This window comes from Pseudophryne corroboree, chromosome 2, assembly GCF_028390025.1.
Source record: "Pseudophryne corroboree isolate aPseCor3 chromosome 2, aPseCor3.hap2, whole genome shotgun sequence".
NCBI classification, from domain to species: Eukaryota; Metazoa; Chordata; class Amphibia; order Anura; family Myobatrachidae; genus Pseudophryne; species Pseudophryne corroboree.
The window spans coordinates 876392452-876413309 of NC_086445.1; the positions used below are offsets into that span (position 1 = coordinate 876392452).

Genomic DNA, 20858 nt, shown 5'->3' on the forward strand with positions numbered 1-20858 from the left:
TCTGCTTCTGGACTTTTTTCTGAATTTATGATTGCCAACACCTGCGTTGAACAGGTTCATGGATAAGAACGTTGTTTCAGCACAGGTGATGGCAATCATACATTAAGAGGGAAGTCCAGGAGCAGACCATTCTGTCCCTCCTGGAGAGGGTCATGTTGGGAGGAATCAATGCTTTTATAAGATTTGGTACCTCTGGTATATACTCAGTGGTAGTTCTTCACTGGGTAGGGTGTGACCCCCTTTCCTATAAAGGTCTTGTATCTTTCTTTATGTATTCATTTTTTGTTTTCTTTTTTGTCCTCCGAGTCATTCCTCTGCCACTAGGAGGAACCGCTTCCCACTAGGTGTTCCCCTCCCCTCCTCCTTTACCCTACTTCATGCTACTTTTATCAAGTTTGTTTTTATTTACTTGCTGTTTCTTCAATTTTAAAATTGACAGGTGTCTGAGCTGCTATATTTTGTTTACATTTTGACTTATGTATGTAACTTGTATGCCTTATACATTTATTCTAAATAAAGAGGTAAAAGACCGAGAAAGATTGCACGCAAGCTGTGGATTCATTTTTTGTAATAAGTATTTTCACATTTAGCTGATTAATTTTTATTTGTAATCAAAATACTAAGATTGCCGGCTGGACTAATCCTGTATAACAGAAAATACAAACTACATGTTGGAAATCTACGAATAATGGAAAAACAACAGATCTGCTGCAATATGTGCAGTGAAATCCGGCTACTTATCCCATATCACAGTGATTACAGCCTTAAAAATACCATGATGCCCAACAACAAAATCTTGATGAAAATTATATGAATATTATATTCATATAATATATTATATTATATGAATATTAATCAGTCGCGTTGGTAAATACAGCTGGAAGATATGCGCTTTGGCCTGTATGTTAAAGTGCAGTCATATTCCCACAACATTAACAGACCTCCTGAAACTTGAAACTCCAGAAGCACAGCTAGAGCCAGAATATTTTCCAACATGGCCACCTACGAGTGGCAGCATAGGCTTGTGTATTGGCCTATAGAGTATATATAATAATTACCTGTGAATTTAGAGGATGCGTCACAGCACTCATCCTGACTTCTATCCCCATAGGAACTGTACCTAATAGCCAGATCTGAAGTCAGTAGATCACCTATAAAGATACACAATGATTAATACATGGTTACCTGGTTGTATTTTTACTGTACTGTGTTCAAATTCAATGACATAAATAAGGTTACACTGTGGATGTAGCACGCTATAGACAGAGGACTTACTGTGTCCTTGCCCAGGGGCGTAACCAGAACTTTGTGGGCCCCATAGCAACATACTGAAGGGGCCCCAGTCCCAAAGCTTCTTGAGAGACACCTCTCCACAATAGTTGCTAATTGTATGCCCCATAATAGTCATTTTCTGAACCATAGTAGTGCCCTACTTAATATTATGCCCCATAGTAGTTCCCTAGTTTACATGATGTCACATTATAGGGCTGCCAGAACACATTATGCCACACAGTTCACATGGTGCTCTTCCGGTTCAAATTATGCTACTTTATAGGGCCTCCATTTCATAGTGTGCCACATTAAAATGCCCCAGTTCTTATTATGTAACATTATAGTGCCCTCTACATTACAGTGATCAGATCATATTATGCCACATTACAGTGCCTCCTTACCATTATAACATCCACTACTCACACATGTCTCACTGAAAATTAAATGTCATACAGTTGATTATTATTTATTTATTAACAGTTTCTTATATAGCGCAGCATATTCCATTGCGCTTTACAATTAATAGTTCAACCTGGGCAATAGATCAGACCCAATTGCTTAGCAGGCAAATCTGGGAATTTGGTATACAAGTTTATAACCTGGGTCCAGGTCCCGCTAAGCCTCTGGGCTCCATAGCAATGGCACCCCTTGTACCCACTTATGTTACGCCCACGTTCATGCCCCCAATGTTGGCAGTAGCTGTAAATACAAATATGTTCTATATACACTCTACTATTGTATATTCAAAAAAGCTATACACAGGAAAGGGGTTATAGTTTGCAAATGTAACCCCCAAAAAGAAAACTGCTGAAAAGTGGAATTACCTGTAAGACATTCACAACCTTCCAGACTTGCTCTCACACTATTTACCCATTCACCTGGAGAGCGTCGCAGACTAGATTTTAAACAATGCTTGAGAGCCCCATCTGGAGAGATATGTTAGCTTGTTGGTTGTTCTCACATCTGCATTGTATTGCATCAGAAGATACAGTGCTAATCACCATTATGGAGCCTATTTATTACATGCATTGTTACAAATGAACAATATTTTATCACTGAGACAGACAGCTAACAAAATAGCAGCAACTATATAAGCGCCTAATTCAGACCTGATCGCTCCTCTGCAAATTTGCAGAGGTTTGCTACCGGGTAGTCGCCGCCCAGACAGAGTGAAATACCGCCCGTGCAAGTCTGCGTACGCCATGCGAAACGCTTTGCAAAAATCCGTTTGCAACTCACTCACCATGGAATGTTTTTTCCAGTCTGTACAGCCTGTGCGCAGCCCAGGACTTACTCCTACAGTGCGAAAGAAACAGGCTGATCAGGCCAGAGCTGACATCACACACCTTTACCTAAAAACGCTTGGGCACGCCTGCATTTTTCCTGACACTCCCAGAAGACGGGCAGTTACCACTCCCAACGTCCACTTCCTGTCAATCAACCTGCGTTCGCCTAGCACTCAAAAAAAGAAGCTGATTTCTTTTGCAGTTTAGCCTCGCACGTGTGCATTATGATCCATACGCATGCGCAGCCATTTGACAATCGGACGCCTTGCGAATTCGCACAACAGCGGTCAGGTCTGAATTAACCCCCAAATCCATTAGATTTACTCAGTCCTCTGGAGCCCCTGTGCATATGGAGTGGCGCATGTGTGGAGCTAGAAGGCCAGTTTCACCTTACAGTATAACAACTGAAAAAAATAAATCTAAATATGGTATCGATACATGTCACATAAGCTATATTGTGTTTAACTCTCCTCCAACCCATATCTCAGCACTGGAAACAGATCTAGCAGAAAAAAATTGCTGATATCATAACTTGTCAGTCCTCTCGCCTGATATGGTCCTCTCGCCTGATATGGTCCTCTCGCCTGATATGGTATTAACAGCACAGGTATTGATTAAGAGCGCAGAGCTAGCCATTGACAGCGAGAACTGGTGGTATCCACCTTCATATATATGTAATGAAGTGAAAATGCTCTATTGCTCTCGAAGTACATTTATAAATCATCCCCAATGTGATTAGTGGGGTGTAGAATCAGTACTTTCAAGCATACGCACTAAGCTGTAAACATTTAAAAAGAGTTTTCTACCTTTCAGGCTTTCTACCGTTTTCCTGTTATTCCACACTAGTGGTACAATGTGGGTATCTTTCTTGGGACACACTGTTTCCTCATTTTACAGCTTGGGACCTCTTGGTAACCTTTCTGGAATGAGTTCTAAGTAGCGGGGGAACCAACTCACAATCCATAAATGACATCAGCTCCATAGTGGACAGCTGCTGCGCTATTCCTTCAGTACTCAGAGATAATTATGGTGGCCGATCATCATTGGTCAGCAATAGCTGTAAGTACCAGAAGCTGCACAATTCCGGAATTGGTAATGATGGGGTAGAGCAGTGTTTCCAAACTGCGGTCCTCAAGGCACACTAACAGTCCTGGTTTTAGTGATATCCAGGCTTGAACAAAGGTGACTTAATTAGCACCTCAGTTATTTTGATTTAACCATCTGTGCTGAAGCCTGGATATCACTAAAACCTGCACTGTTGGTGTGCCTTGAGGACCGTGGTTGGGAATGCCTGGGGTAGAGGAAAGCATAAGGAAGACATATAATATACTGCATAACGCACCATCAATTATTTGTGGAACAATAAACATAAACCTACTGTATATTTTGGTAAATGCAGCTAGATGTTATGGTACTTTACTCTGTCTAGTAGTAGTCACCTGACCAGGGTTGGCCCTCCATAAAGTGTGAGGTGCTGCTGCTGTCTTCAGCCTGTGGGGCGTGTCCATCCTCAGCTGTGTGTGTTATACCTGTAAAACCTGTAAGTATACACAACATGTCAGTGAGATTTACTATGTGTATTTGTTTGGTGCAGTTTGAGCAATAGAGTTTAGGCATTATTTTATAGCATTTAGGGCCTGATTCAGAGCCATACAAATGCTGATGTTCACGTAGCTGAGTGAATGTTTACAACGGCATCCCTACAAACTCGTATGGCGCCTATTCTAAAATACTGCATGTGTTAAATGAACTCTACTGCCATCTAATGGCTAAAGTCATAGCAGCTTTTGTCTAGTTTTAATTATTCATGACCTATGAAAGAGGTGGAGCTATAGGTACAAGAACAAATGCTACTGTACCAAGGACTGTTACAACAAATGTGCAATGCGAGTGCCGCACAGCCGCAGTTCCGACCCGTTCGCAACGCAGCGAAGAACCGCTGCGTACGAACGGGTCGGAATGACCCCCAAAATCCTTCTACACTAGGCAGATGCAGTTTAGAGTTCAGGTTGTTGACCCCATCCTCTCTAGCATTATGCCACATTCTACTGTGCATGCATAGGTCTCTGGTCACATGCCATCCGTGACAGGTTTCCCGTGGCCTCTCTATTGTGCATGCGCAAATCATCAGGAAAATGGCCGCCGCACCATTTTCTCAGTGATTTCTGCTGCTCTGCAGAACAGGCGACGTGGTACTCCAGGGAGTTATGTAGATATAATTATGGGTGCAGGGTGTGCAGTGAGCCATCCTGGACCCAAGGACCCATATGCACCACACACTGCACCCTTTATAGATACACCAATGATACTAGGTTCTAATACTTGCATTTTTTCATAGCTTTCTAATTAATTCCTGTCCAGTTTTAAAAACACACTGCATCTTCAAGGTAGGGATGGCCATCGTTGGGTTAACTATCTATGGTGTCATCAATAATTAACATTGATGGCAATGAAAGCATTGGTGGACCAACCAGGGAAGGGGGTAGAGCTTAGGCACTTGCTGGCTCTCCTATACTGCTCCCCCTCCTCCCTTTCATAGTACTCCGCTCGGGGAGGGGCGGAGTTTTGTGGAATGACGCAGTTGTGTCATGACGTCACAACCCAACTGAATCATTCCACTAATCTCTGCTCCCCGAGCAAAGTACTATGGAAGGGAGAAGGGGGAGCAGGATAGCAGTGAGTACACAACCCTGACACGGAGCATGACACCCAGAGCATGAAACCCATGGCAACGAGCATGACACCCAGCACATGAAACCCCTGGCAACAAGCATGACACCCAGTGCATGAAACCCCTGGGAACGAGCAGGTCATTTAAAAGTAATTATAAGCTTTACTGTAGAGCATAATGTATCAAGGGCATTGTGGTGTATGGCATAATATTGTGCAGGGGGCATAATATGGTGCAAGGGGCATTACGGTGCGGGGCTTAATATGGTGTCATTTTTTTTTTCTGTGGTGGCCGAGGTCTGTTGTTGCAGGGTCAAAAATTGGGGTGTAAGGTAGTCTTTTCCTGAGAGGCCATGCCTTTTTTTATCGAGGCCACACCCCTTTGTCGGGAGCATGCATTTTTAATGTCTGTTGGGAGGGGGGGCACTGGGAGCTAAACTGGCTAGAAACAGCCCTGCTTGGAGGGCTGTTAAGCTATGATAGTCAATGGTCATCCCTACTCCAAGGGATTAAGGTTCAGCTGCTTTTATTCTAAAGCATGTTGCTCAGGAGGAACCCCTACTATCCTCTGCCTTAGATCCAACACCTGCTCATTTGTTATTGATTCTGCCCCACATTCACCTGGATCCTCCATAGACATTGTGTCTTTGTGATCATCTACTTCAGGAAGAGACCCGCTGGGTATAGTTGATATTGTAGTTTTAGGCTGGTTTCCATTATCGTCCAATGGTTTAACCTCTTCTTGGAAATCAGCCCAGAAGTCAGTTGGTTCCATTTCACCCAGTTCAATTACTGGCCCTAAAGTCCCAAAGAAAAAAGATTAAACTACACGTGAAATAACTGGATATATTCTTACATACAGTAGGTCAAGCTTATTCTCCAGATGATGGAAAAAAAGTCAATCTATATTATTTGTTACAGAAAGAAATGAGTGCAGCATTGCATGTACTGTTTTTTTTAATCACATAGTGAACAAAGTTCTACTTTTATACTGTATATAATGTGTATATTTAAACTCATTTAGAATTGAATGTAAGATTCACATTTCCATACTGTGCAATGAGTGCCAAAGAAGTCCACCCAGGTGACATGTTTCAACTTTCAAGAAGAATTTTCCTTAGGTTCGGTCTCTAGTTGGTGCCATCTTGCCAGAGGCCATGCAATTAATCTCCGGGCTCCACTTCAGTGGGCTTTCCTTCCTTGATTAAACCCCTCTCTACGACTGCAGTGTCAGAGCCTTCTCTGCTCTTATACCTGACAGCCAGCCTGATAATTAGGGTGTGCAGTCCAGCCCACCTCCCCTTTTTCTCTGTATTTGTGTGTATATTATACACCTGAAGTTGAGACTCCTTCCCTCTGGACTAGTACTCCACCCACCGGCTCTTAGGGTGATTTTAATTAGATTATTAGAATGGCATTATGAATGGTAAGTCCTAGATATATTTATATAATGTGTCAGTATTAGGGATGCTAGGGACCCCCTTGATAAAGGTTCACCTTGCTGCGGTAGGTGGGCTTACATTTTTGGTTGAACATGTACCATACTTGCCTACTGTTGAAAAAGCATTTCAGGGAGATATGAAAGTAACATCTATCAGTGCGGACGTGTACTGCTACATCTGAAAGGCGTGTCATAACAATGACTTACATCCAAATGTAAATGAGCCCCAAAGTTAGTAAGATTTACTTGTTAGTGAACAGACTCTTATATTTTGCAGGATTTGTTTGTGTATTGTGCTTTACAAGAGGTTCCATATAATGTAAGTGGCCATGAGAAACTTTATTTAAAATGCATGTAGCCATAGGGATCATTGTGTCTTATAACCAATGCAGGGAAATGGCACTGATGTTCCCATTTGAATGTATGTATCTGCATGGCCGTAACTAGGGAGGGGCTAAGGGGGCATGTGACCCGGGCGCCCAATCAGAGGGGGCGCTGACAGGACCCACTTGTGCAAGCAACCAGATCCACTGCCAAAGCACAGCGCAGCGATTCAACGTCCCCATCTTGGCCCTCCCCCTGTGAGACAGACGGAGAGCTCACATACTAGCATGGGCGGAGGTTCGGGAGGCTGTCAACTAATCATCTCCCCCATCCTGGCCCTCCCCCTGTGAGACAGACGGAGAGCCTGGGCGGAGGTTTGAAAGATGTGCCGTGATATGAGCTGCTGCGGCGTGTGCTCCTCCTCCCATGCACTGAGCTGGCCATGCTGCTTTTGAACGAGTAAGTCACTTCACTCCTCGGATGCACTACCGGACACAGGTTATACTAGTAAGTTGTAACCCTGTCAAGAGGATATAATCTGCAGACAGTGACAGTGTGTATTAAGCTACAGTTGTGTGTAGTGTGTGGGGGGATGGGACAGTGTGAGTCTGTGTGTGTTAATCTATCTGCAGACCATTGTATGTGGCAGAGGGAGGGGACAGTGTGAGTTTACCCTGTGTGTGTGTGTACTCTGTCTACAGTCTGAGTGGGTGCATGCTTTGGGGGAAGTCTGTCTGTGTAATCTACAGTCTGAGTGTGTGTGTGAGGGGTGGCACTTGGTGTGTGTAATCTACAGTCTGACTGTTTGTGTAGAGGGGGCAGTCTGTGTTTCATATTGGTAATATACATACAGTATACTGTTTTACAGTATACATTGTTACAATTGTACACATGTATGATGCATGTTGGTGGTAATTTTATATATATATATATATATATATATATATATATATATAACACACACATACATGTGCGCGCAGAAACCCCCTTACAAATTACGTCTTTGTCCCTGGTGCTGGTGCAAAGCAGTGAATGCCAGCAAAGGCATGTAATTCCGAATGGCGCGGGCTGAAGAGACGACGCCCCTACTCCGCTGTACGGTCCTCACACTATGCACACACACAGCACAGGGGACTTGGGACTGAGGGCGTATAATAGGGAAGGTAGGGACAGCTATATCACTACCGTGTGTTTGTGTATGTGTGTACTGGAACAATGTAGTGTAATATTGTATGTGTGTGCTGGAGCCATGCAGTGTTTCTTTGTGTGTGTGCGCGCGCGCGCACTGGAGAAGTCCAGTGTAACCCGATGTGTATGTTTTTGTGTGCTGGAGCAGTGCAGTGTAACCCAGTGTGTGTGAGTGCTGGAGCAGTGCCGTGTAACCCATTGTGTGGGTGTGTGTGTGCTGCAGCAGCAATGTGGTGCAACGTTTGGTACCCAGGGTGGGTACCTGGATGGGTGTATATTGTCACAATATAGCATGTATATATGTTTATTGGTGGTATGTGTATATTCAGGGGCTGTGTATAAATGTACTGTACTGTTTATTGATGGTGTGTTAACTAAACTGCTTCAGAACATCCCCGCGTTGTTTGCCACACTTGAGCCTAAGGGCACTATTACTGTGTGCCATTATGTGTATAAGGTGCATCAGTACTGTGTGGCGTAACATGTATAAGGGATACTACTGTTTGGCACAATTTGTTATAAAGGGCATTACTACTGTGTGGTGTATTTGTATATAAGGGGCTCTATTGTGTTGCATAATGCGTATAGGGTTACTACAGTGTAGTGTAGCATGAATAAGGGGTACTACAGTGTGGTGTAATGTGAATAAGGTTGCACTATTGTGTTGCATAGTTTCGTTTAAAAAAAAATATTTTTGAAAGGAGGGGGGGGCACCAAATTACTACCTTGCCCCGGGTGCCAAAAATCCTGGTTTCGGCCCTGGTATCTGTGATTCATTTCTCCCCCCAAGAACGTGACAGCTGCACAATGGGGTTAAGGTGCAATCAGGGAGATTGCTGGACTATTCAGGGAGTCACGGAGATTGCTTCTATTTCAGGGAGTCTCCTGCAGCATGAGGGAGCATAGGCAAGTATGACATGTACTAAGAAACCTTATTATTACTCCATGTTAAATTGTAAAGTTTATTACAATTGTTCTGATTATTAGTATTCTTAGTGCTTGAAGTGTGCATCTGCTTTATCTGCATAGACAGTTGTGTGTCTTCCAGCTGCCAATACAGTGATCTCCTTATTAATTCTATGATTCACTCCATGGGCGATTAGTGTGTTGAGTTGGTAAATCCCTGCTGGGCTTCCCTACCTAAAATAAGCCGCAGCAGCAGCATTCTGTAACATATATCCCATTTTTAGTATGACATGTAATTAAATATTTATTTATTTTAAATACATTTTTTATTGACAGGGTTGCAGTCATTAGTAATTAAATATTATACTAAGTTGGTTTGCTGATTAACTTAAATTCAACTGCTCTTACAAAGTCACATTCTGTACAGCGGCCGCACCTGTCAAATCCTTTGGTATTAACAGACTGTTTTTCTCTCATCAACAAAAGCACTCCTAACTCATTGGGGGTATTCAATTGTTTGAAAAGTCAGTAATAGACAGGAAAAAAACAGATACCCAAGCGACTTTTCAAACAATTGAATATCCCCCATTAATTTTTTATTTTTTTTTAAATAAATTTCTTTATTAGACAGCCATAAAGTCACAACATACGTTACCAGGTATTAAGGTACAAGAATATTCAGCAGTGACACATAATCAAGTTAAAAAATGAATAGAATACAGAGAATTGAAGGCTATACAGTTTTTTTTTTTTTTTGTAAGAGAAGAAGGAAAATAGAAATATTTCACATCAAATAATGCAAACACAGCTGTCTAGTAATAATAGTAGTAGTAGGGGGCGTGTGTCACTTAAGTGCACCACCTCCCCCAATAATAAACAACAGTCATAAAAAGTGAGTTAAATATCACAGCTGTTAAAGGAAAGAAGAGATAGGAAAGAAGAAAGGATATAAATAGAAATTAAAGAAAAAGAATTAGTACAGAGGTACCATAGATGGGCGGTGTATGTTGCCAGGGGGGGGACTGACTGATTAAATCTATAATCTGGATGAGGAGAGTAGATCATGGCTTTGGAGTGAATACTGTAGTATGTAGTACCCTAATGAGGAAAGTCGATGCTATAAGCAAGGTATCCCAATTAAACCTATCTTTCAGCCTACAGGAGGTCAAGTAATAGTTCCCACTATCCGACTAGTCCAATACCATGTTGTGTCTCGGAATACCTTCCAGATACATTCGCGTCTGTCTAGGGGTAAACTCTCTATATAGGTTCCCCATTTTTTATGGAAAAGTATCACTCCATTTTCAATTTGAAAAGTGGCCATTCGTCTCTCACAAAATAGTACGTCTAATAAGGCTCATTCCCATTCTCCTACCGATGGAGCAGTTTTATATATCCTATGTCGCAATGTCTGTTTCGCCACCGTGACCATCAGTCAGCAGAGGGATCACAGGAGCAAGGTCAAACCGCGACAGCCAGGGCGAGAAGTCCGCGAACAGCAACGGGCCCACCGCCTCAGGAAGAGTTAATTTGAGTAAACGGGATAAATACTGGAGAATTTTACGCCAGAACCGTTTAATTTTCCCACATAACCAGAGATTGTGTGCAAGGGATGCTCCACTTACTCCACATTTAGGGCAACTGCCCGACTCACCAGGGCGGAAATGTTGTCTTTGAGAGGGGGCTATATACATCCTGTTCAGAGTCCTTAAGTGTATTTCTTGTAGTGTAGTGGATTTTAGAGCCTTTAGGACCAATTCAGTGTTCGCAGAAATCTCGCCCATCGCGGGTGACTCCGGGAGCTCCCGCCGCCATGAAGCAGAGAGAGGGGACCAAGAGGGGGCTGACACCTCAATCAGAAAACTGTAAAGGTAACGAATTTTGAATGGGTTATGTCTGCAAAACGTGAGAGTGTCGAGTATTGTTCGAGTAGAGGCCTTTTTGCCTAAGGGGTCACCTAGGGAGTTAATATAATGGCGCGCTTGGAGGTACATAAAGAAATTAGAGTGGGGCAAAGAAAATCTGTCACGTAGTTGGTTGAAGGAGAGCATCTGTCCACCAGGATCAAAGACATCCTTGATAGAATATATTCCTTTACATTTCCATGTGTAGAAATGACGATTATCTAAAGAAGAGGGGAAGTTAGGGTTGCCCCATAAGGGTATGTACGGTGACTCAAAAGGGTTAGTACGGAATAGTTTATGAGTGGAGATCCAGGTCCTATAAGTATCCCAAAATAAAATATTAGTCCTAAACTCCTGGGGTAGTTTAGATAATGGTGTGTGAAGCAATGCTGCAGGGGAGTAAGGGAAAAATAGTGCTTCTTCCAATTCCAGGTTCGTAAATAGATCTGACCGGAGCAGCCAGTCTGAGGCGAACTTAAATAGTGCTGATCTAGCAAACATCGTCACATTGGGCATACTCAGACCACCTTTTCGTTTGTTAACATAAGTTCGGGCTTTGGGCATGCGAGGCTTAGCATTTTTCCAGATACATTTTGAAAATATTTGCGAGCAGAGTAGGGAGTCCTGTTTAGTGATCGAAACGGGGAGCATTTGGAGTAAATAAGCCAGTTTTGGGAATATAACAGTCTTTATCATCACTATCCTGCCTAGTAGGGAGAGTTTGAGGTCTTTTCAGGTTTCTAAGCGTGTTTTAATTTGTTGAATAATGGGTGTATAATTGAATAGATACAGCCGGGAGAGTTCCGAAAAGATATAAATACCTAAGTATTTTAGTTTAGTAGGGGTCAGCGTAAATTGGGAAGTGAAGTCAGTATAGAGAAGGGGGTCCTTTATGTTAGTCAGGGGGAGTAATTCAGATTTATGGGTATTTATGCGATAACCAGCAAAGGAACTAAAACAGTGTATAGTGTCAAAAATAGCTGGTATCGAAGTACGGGGATTGGAGACAAATAAGATCATATCATCCGCGAATAATCCAAGTTTAACTTCTCTCTCCCCTACCGAGATCCCCGAAAAGGCCGGTAATCGTCTCAGTGCTATAGCCAGCGGTTCCAAAGCTGCCGCAAAAAGCAGAGGGGATAAGGGGCATCCCTGTCTAGTCCCCCTATGAATCATTAAAGGTCGTGACAGATATCTATTAGTGAAAATTTGTGTAGATGCATTATGGTATATAGTGTGTATAACGGCTACAAATCGGTCAGGAAATCCGAAACGTCGGAGCGTCTCAAACAGATGGTCCCACGTCACCAAATCAAATGCCTTTTCGGCGTCCAATGACAGTAGGAAAGTGGGATCACCTGTCTCCACCTTCCCCAGGGATTGTAGGACTGTCAGAACTTTACGGCTATTGGTCACCGAGTGTCTGCCTGAGATAAAACCGGTTTGATGCTCATGGATTATTTCAGGCAAGATAAATTTTAGCCGATCCACCAACAGTTTAGTAAACAATTTGTAGTCCACATTAAGTAAGGAGATAGGGCGGTAAGAAGACGGGAGGAGCGGGTCTTTACCAGGTTTGGGTATAACTCGAATCAGGGCCGAGTTAAAATAGTGTGGGATAGTAAGGCTGGAAAAAATAGAATTAAAAAAGGCTGTTAGAGAGTCCACTATTTTAGGGGAGAGCAATTTAAAGAATTCCCCGGATAAACCATCAGGGCCCGGGGTCTTCAGTGGTTTAAGGGCTTTAATAGCTTCTGTCACTTCAATGACAGTAACAGGAGCCGTAAGGGAATCTGACTGATCTGGGGAGATCTGAGGCAACTGTAATATTTCCCAGAAGGAGTTTTTAGTAGGTTGGTCAATATCGCTATGTGAGTAGAGTTCGCTATAAAAGGAGTGAAAAATATCAGTGATCGCCTTCCCTTCAGATTGTATAGCTGAGGATGGGTCTCTCAGAGCTGTTACATGTTGGGGCCCCTTATCGGATTTAAGTAGATTGGAAAGCATTCGGCTAGGCTTATCTCCATATTGAAAAAAATATACTTTCCTGCAATAAGGAATCTATTGTCCATTTGTGTCAGAGTATGGTCAAACTGGGTCTTAGCATCCCTATATTTCTGTTTGTTAGCTAACGTGGGTGAGGATTTAAAGTTTTGGAATGAGGAAGTGAGTATAGATTGTGTCGCCCTATATGCGGCGTCCTGGTCTCGTCTATATTTCGCCATGTATGCAATTATATCCCCTCGTAAAACAGCTTTAGCCGTCTGCCAAAACAAGGCAGGGTCAGACTTGTGGTCAGAGTTGTTAAGAACGTAAGAGTCCCAGGAAGTCATCAACATAGTTTTAAAGTCTGGAGAAGCCGCCATCTTGGCAGGGAATCTCCAATGTGAATTGGTACCCAAAGTGAGTCTACCCTGTAGAACAATCGATATAGGGGCATGGTCTGAAATGGTTATGGGGTTAATAGCTGCCTCAATGATCCTGGGGGACAGATCGGTGGAAACAAAAAAGTAATCAATACGTGAGAAGGAATTATGAGTTGAAGAGTAGTAAGTATATTCCAATTCCACAGGGTTATGAAGACGCCATACATCAATCAGTCCCAGCTGTGCAGACATGTAATCCAGATTGATCCCGGGGAGTCGGGTCCTCTGAGACGAGGCACCCTTCCTGTCCAAGACCAAAGAGGATACCATATTCATATCCCCTCCAACAATAAGAGAGGTATGTGAATATGGGCGGAGAATATTTGTTATCTCTAAATAAAATGATTTATCATAGATAGCCGGGGCATAGACGTTGCACAAGGTTAATCTGGTGCCCTCTAAGGTGATATCTAAGACAATGTATCTACCTAGAGGGTCGATAATCTGATGATGGATGTCAAACACCACCCCCTTACGGATAAGGATCGCGACCCCCCTCGCCTTAGAAGAGAATGAAGAAAAAGCTACAACTTCTTGTCTAAGCATGGTAAGTTTAGCATGTTCAGCAGGGGTCAGGTGTGTCTCCTGGAGCATAGAGACGTCCGCTTTTATCTTATTTAAGTAGGTAAGGATACGTCTCCGTTTAATAGGAGAATTAATACCCTTAACATTCCACGATATTATATTAAGTTGTGACATTTATACCATCAGCAGGGGAATACAGAAGGACAGTACCAGGTCTTGAGATGAGAAACCTCCTTATATAAACAATCCAGAGTATCATAAACATAAACAATCCCCACCCCAACCGGCTAGGCATCTTCAGGTAAGAAGGAATAAAGAAGAAGACAGAAAAAGTCAGAAAGTTGAGAGAAAAGTAAAGATAAAGGTTAAGACAAAAACAATATATGGGAGCGTCCACACCAGCATACATCAGTATAGACTTTCTGCATGGGCCCGCTGCAATGTAGAACAAAAAGGAATAACAACATAGCCAACAGGCAATACCAAGATAATAAACTTCAAGAAACATCACAATGACCCTTATATAAAGAGAATGGAGTGATTTCTAAATTAACATGGTAGGAGTTAAACCAAATCCACCCCGCAATAGAGGAGAAACATCAACTATATCAACCAGCATAAGAATATGGACTAAGTCCTGATATCAGGTTTTAATCATTATCGTCTGCTCTGCTCGGAGAAGATGGGTGTGAGTCCGAGGGCGACCGCATGGGTCCTCCGAGCTCCGTTACAAAGTCCTTAGCCGAGTCCACTGAAGTGAAATCTTTCGGACCTTGTGGAGTGAAAATACGCAGCCGCGCAGGATAAAGGAGGGCAAATCGGATACCACTTTTCACCAGCTGAGAGCATATTGGAGACATTTCCCTTCTGGCTCTAGAGACTTCTGCGGAATAATCCTGGAAGAGAAACAGCCGTTGGCCGTCCCATTGAAGTGGGCCTTTGCTCCGCGCCGCAGACCACATCAGTTCTTTATGTCTGAAATTTAAGCATTTAAAGATAACCGGGCGGGGTCTAGATTGGTTAGAGTCACGTGGTGGACCCAGTCTATGAGCTCGTTCAATTTCCATCGAAGAGAGTTCTTCAGGGATACCTAGGAGGTCTGGCAGGTCGGAGAGGAGAAATTTTAGAAGATCAGGGCCTTTCAGTGATTCTTTAAGGCCCACAATTCTCATGTTGTTACGTCTGGAACGATTTTCTAGGTCGTCCATCTTCATCATCATATGTTGGCGCGAAGATGTTAAAGATACGACCTGTTCTTTAAGATCCTCAATTTCCTTGAAGTTAACTCCAATCCTATTCTCATTCACCGAGATTCTGCGAGTCATAGACCCAAGCTCTGATTTTAGGTCTGATACTGCGGTCATAAATTTATCCGCCTGTGCTTGTAATAAAGGTTCCACGGTTTCCTTAATCGCTTTCACTATTTCCGAATAGGAAGGAGGAGCGGGGGGAGCTTTCGGGGCCATGGTAGGCGGTGATTCATCTTCGCTGTCTAAGCCGACAGGATTAGAGGACAGTGATGGAGAGTTGGGGCTTGGTTCCCCGCGTTTGCTTCCACTTCTATATCTTTGGGGTTTTGGTGCAGAAGAACTTAAGAATTTGTCCATAATAACAATTATGAGCTCATGAGGGTCGGATAGATGAGATGGTATGCCTTTGGCTTTGGAAGCATGAAGAATTTTACATCACAGCTGCGGGTGGTGTGAATTCACATATCGTTGTGAAATGTGTCGATTTAGGGGAAACTGAGGGCGGGTGTAGTCCACCAAGTTGTCAGCGGAATGCAATTGTGTTAACCGGGTATAAATTTGATATCGCCGGGGCGTGGCCTGGTGGGCAGACTGGAAGGACGTGCCTGAGGACAGCTCCCGACCCCAGAACCGAAAGTGCCCAATAAAGACCCCTAACTGGCCCATATTCGGTCCCAATCCACACCAGCTGCCTTAATTAATCCCCCCTGCACCTGATAAGCCGAGTCCCGGAGCCGGAGGAGGCCTCCTGCCTCCTTGCGGGTTGGGGCCTAGGTGCTGAGCACAAGCCGGGGGCTGGATTTTGGAGTGGACCCCGCTCGGGGCGACGGGACCCGCCGGGAAATACCACAAGCTGCTGACCACACTGCGGCCTCACCAGCGGTCACCACAAGTGCAGTGCCCCGCTATCGTCTGGCGGAAAGAGGGACCGAAAGCGGGCGGCGGCCTGCACGGAGCTCTGAGGGGACTGTGACGTCTGCCGCGACCCGCCGGAGGCCGTGGGCAGACCCCCCACTGCGCGACGGACGTCGGCGGCGGTGATTCCCCGCTACACCGGGACCACCTGTACTGTATATCCCCCCACCCTGCAGGGTCTATCACGCAAGCCTGCGGGAGATAGTGTGGAGGCTGGCGGCCATCTTGCTTCGGAAGCCTGGGATACAGGTGAGGCCCTCGGCGGCCAAAGGTGAGACTGGGGGACCCTGTGAGTCGGCTGGTCCGCAAATAGGAGCCCCCCTCTGTTGACCCTGGTAGGATACTCCAATCATGCATCCCTGACCTGCAGTAATAGAACAGGAGGCCCTGACAGTACTACACTGTTCCTCACCACAGGCTCAACAGCCCAATCCACCCAGGCCTACAGTAAACAGGACCAGGGGGGACCCTCTGGCCCTGTCTCTTCACCAGTCCAGTGTTTCCCACCACAAAATATATCCCTCATTTATTATGCTCTGCAGTACCTATGATCCTTGAACCTAGAGCTCCACCTGCTGGCAGCCCTCATGCCTGATTCCAGCTGCAGGCTGAGCACTCTATCACCCATAATGTGATTCATCGGGATATGCCCTGAGTCTTGGAGTCGCCTATGTCATAACATTGAAGCTGCTCCTCCCCTACCACCGGGACCGCCTTAAACGCACCGCTGCAACGATTCGCTCTAATCAACATATACACACACATGGTCAACATGCCTAAAGGCAACAAAAAGCAACAGGGGGCAACGGCGACCCCGAGCCTGAAAAAATATGCCTACTCAAATTCCAAAACACCAGGACAAGAGGCTGCGTCACAACATGACGTATCAGACTCGGAGGACTCTGACCATTCTCCTCTGACCCGAAAGGATCTCCATATGCTTTTCCGCGAAATTAAGGAGACAAGGAAATCTGTACAGGCGGTACAGGCGGAGGTTCATACCGCTATTACATCTCTTAAAGCCGACATCACAGACCTGGGGGACAGGACGGACCACTTGGAGTCCAAAATGGACGAAGTGGCCGCTTTTCAGCAGGGGATAGAGGATGACGTCCATACCCTGAGACAAGAAATGCGCCTAATCCTGGAGCACCAGGAGGACCAGGATAATCGGGCGCGCCGGAATAATCTTCGCATCAGGGGGATCCCCGAGGAAATTGATATGGCATCCCTCCCCGGCTTTCTCAGGAAATTGTTTGTTCATCTCTCGCCCTCAACCCCGGAAGACCAGTTTCTGCTGGATAGGGCCCACAGGGCTCTTCGCCCCCGATCTCAAGATCAAGCCCAACCCAGAGATGTCATACTCCGATGCCACTATTATTCGGCCAAAGAGGACCTGCTCCGGGAGTCTAGGAAGCTTCCCAAACTGGACTTTCTAGGACATCCCCTCCAAATATTCCAGGACATCGCTCCTAGTACACTACTCAAAAGAAAGGAACTCCGCCCCATCACTATGGCTTTACGCGATAAGGGCATCCGATATAGATGGGGATTCCCCTTCCGCATACTTGTATGGCATCATAACCGCCTTCACTCGGCTAGGGACCTAGCCGAGGCTAAAGATCTCCTCCGTAACCTAGGCGTTACTCCGTCTCCAGCTATACCCGAGTCTCCAATGCGGTTAAATGAAGATCCTTCTGCAGAAACGACCGACACTCCGAGACGTTCCCTGAATCGCGACTGGACACGAGTCCCCTCAGCGCGGAAATCCGCCTCTGTTGGCCATGACTCCTGAGGACAGTCCAGCTTAAATGTTATCTTACTCCGCTATTCTGTATCGTTCATATGTGTGTTTACCTTTTTCAGACATGCCCTCCCCCTGTTTCTGCCCCAACATTGTCCCGCCTCCCCACACCAAATGTTTTGCTGCCCAGATACGGCAACCCAGGTTGGCCGCTGTTATTTTGCTAGATAAATTAGGAGGAGATGGAATGGAGGGAGCGGCTATATTTACACATACCCCCCCCTTAAGGTAGATTCCCAGACTCGGGGCACTGTGATGAGTGTCCGCTACCCATGTTACGTCTGGCTCGGCCAGGCCGCGTCCCCACATATGGGTCCTATACCCTAGACCGGTCGATGTCACCCGGTGACCCCTCTTGGTTTCCCCTTGACCGGCACGTATGGCCAGATGCCGTTTTTTCTGGCCTCCAACTTTCCTCTTTTCCCTGTCTTTCCCACGTTCTGTCCTCCCTGTTTCTGTCTCCAATTTGGTATATGTGTTTTTTCTTTTCCTTTGTCCGCCAATGTATAAATACCGACCATATACTGCACGCATTCATATTGTTTTTGTCCTGGTTTTCGTAGGGTTGCGGTGTCTGGAGGGAGATGGTGAAGCGTTTCGAGACCCGGTCGAACATGGCTCTTAAAGTCTATTCGCACAACGTCAAAGGTTTGAACAGCCCTAACAAACGCACTAAACTTTTCCTTTCCCTCAAGCAGGCCAAAGGTGACTTAGTTTTCCTACAGGAAACTCACTTTAAGAAATCCCTACACCCTGACCTAAAATCCAAAGCTTACCCCCTTACGTTTCATGCATGCGATGCCACACGTAAGAAGAGGGGGGTTTCCATCCTGATAGCGGCCCACCTTACGTTTGAATTGCTGGACAGTCATGCAGATAAAGCAGGTAGATGGCTTATTCTAGTGGGGAAGCTGAATGATACCCTATGTACCCTAATAAATATATACGCCCCAAATCAAAACCAAGCTACATTCTTCGGGAGGCTAGGTGCTCAACTAACTAGATTCGGTAGAGGAGAAGTCATCATGGCTGGAGATTTTAATGAGGTACTAGATGCCTCCTTAGACAGGTCATCCCCTCCCAACCCTAGGTCCCCCCGCTACTCCAGACCGACTGTGGCGTCACTTGCTCTGCTAGACCTTCTGAAAACCCACCTATTATTCGATTCCTTTAGGGTATCTGAACCGCTGACCAGAGACTACACCTTTTATTCCTCTGTACACAAGACCTACTCTAGAATTGACATGATCCTACTCAGCCGGGATATCTCCTCTAAACTGAAATCTGCCAGTATTCTCCCTATGATATGGTCTGACCACTCCCCAATCACTGCCGAACTCCAATCTATTACCCCACGCCCTCCCCCCGTGTCCTGGCGTCTGAACGACTCCATATTACACAACCAGGAAGTCGCCTCTCAAATCAAGGTCTGCCTAGCCGACTACTTCCTTCTTAACGATATCCCAGAGATTTCCCCAACTACTTTGTGGGAAGCACACAAAGCGGTTCTCCGAGGCCACCTGATAAGCCAGGCGGCTAGGTTCAAAAAATCCCGTGAGCACAGCTTCCTTTCCCTCTCTACGAAACTCCAGGCCCTTGAGCGTCAGCATAAACTCTCTCCCACTCCGTCTAACCTAGAGCCCCTACTAGAGGCTAGGAACGCACTGTCACTTTCTCTGTCAGAACGCACGGCGAAGACTCTCCAGAGGCTTAACCAGACCTTCTACGAGAAAGGCGATAAAGCCGATAGAATCTTGGCATCCCGCCTCAGAGCACAAAGATCCCGTAATAATATACTAGCGATAAATACTGAATCTGGGGAACCTACATATGACCCAGAGGGTATAAACAAGATATTCCGTGATTATTACACCAAGCTATATAATTTAAACCCCAAGGCCCCGAGCCCCGACCCTCCTGATACGCTAATCTCAGAATTCCTACGCCGAGCCGATCTCCCCCAACTATCTGTCACAGACTCTGTAGATCTGAATAGAGACATCACGGAGGAGGAAATATCGGCCGTCCTGAGAAACTTTAAATCTTCTAAGGCCCCTGGCCCTGATGGCTTTTCGGCCTCATACTACAAAAAATTTGCACCTTTGTTGGTCCCCCATCTACGAGTACTGTTTAATGCAGTCCTACATGGCGCCCCATTTCCAAGTACTATGCTGGAGGCCAGAGTAATAGTCATACATAAAGAGGGCAGAGACCCGCGAAATTGTGCTAATTATCGCCCCATATCCTTATTGAATCTCGATATTAAAATCTATGCAAAGATCTTGGCCACCCGCCTTAACGGTGTACTATCTGAACTGATACACTACGACCAGGTGGGATTTATCCCAGGACGCCAGGCCAGAGACAACACTAGGAAAGCAATTGATATTATCCACCTGTTGAATAATAGGCAAGCCCCATCTATTATTCTATCACTTGATGCAGAGAAGGCGTTCGACCGTATCTCATGGCCGTTCTTACTGCAGACTCTTCAGGCGTTCGGGATATCGGCGGAATTTTTGACGGGGGTCTCTGCACTCTATTCCTCCCCAATAGCAAAAGTCCTCACCAACGGGATATTGTCCCCTGCCTTCCCATTGGCTAATGGAACTAGACAGGGATGCCCTCTCTCACCCCTAGTGTTTGCCATGGTCATTGAACCATTGGCAGCCATGATAAGGAAGTCCAGCAATGTTCGAGGAGTGCAGATGGGCTCAAAGGAGTCTAAGATCTCGCTCTTCGCTGACGATGTCCTATTATCTCTAACCCAGCCGCAGTCATCCCTCCCCGCCCTATACGAGATCATAGAGGAATATGGTTCCCTCTCAGGATATAAAATAAACTATTCTAAATCCGAAGCCATGTTGCTCCATGTCCCTGGAGACCTCAGGCGCTCCCTGCAGTCCTCCTATGACTTACGATGGCAGACCAATAAGATTAAGTACCT

General features: G+C 45.1%; 1 protein-coding gene across 3 annotated transcripts in view; it reads right to left on the reverse strand.

The window, feature by feature from the left end:
* The window catches only part of EFCAB5 (EF-hand calcium binding domain 5), a 154390-nt gene that overhangs the window by 87905 nt on the left and 45627 nt on the right, over positions 1–20858 (reverse strand). For all 3 annotated transcript variants that reach the window (XM_063955958.1, XM_063955959.1, XM_063955960.1), the window contains exons 8-10: positions 5850–6026; positions 3998–4096; positions 1059–1151 (exon numbers count right to left, since the gene is read on the reverse strand). In XM_063955958.1, coding sequence (XP_063812028.1) covers positions 1059–1151; positions 3998–4096; positions 5850–6026 — 369 coding nt within the window. The remainder of the gene's footprint in view (positions 1–1058; positions 1152–3997; positions 4097–5849; positions 6027–20858) is intronic.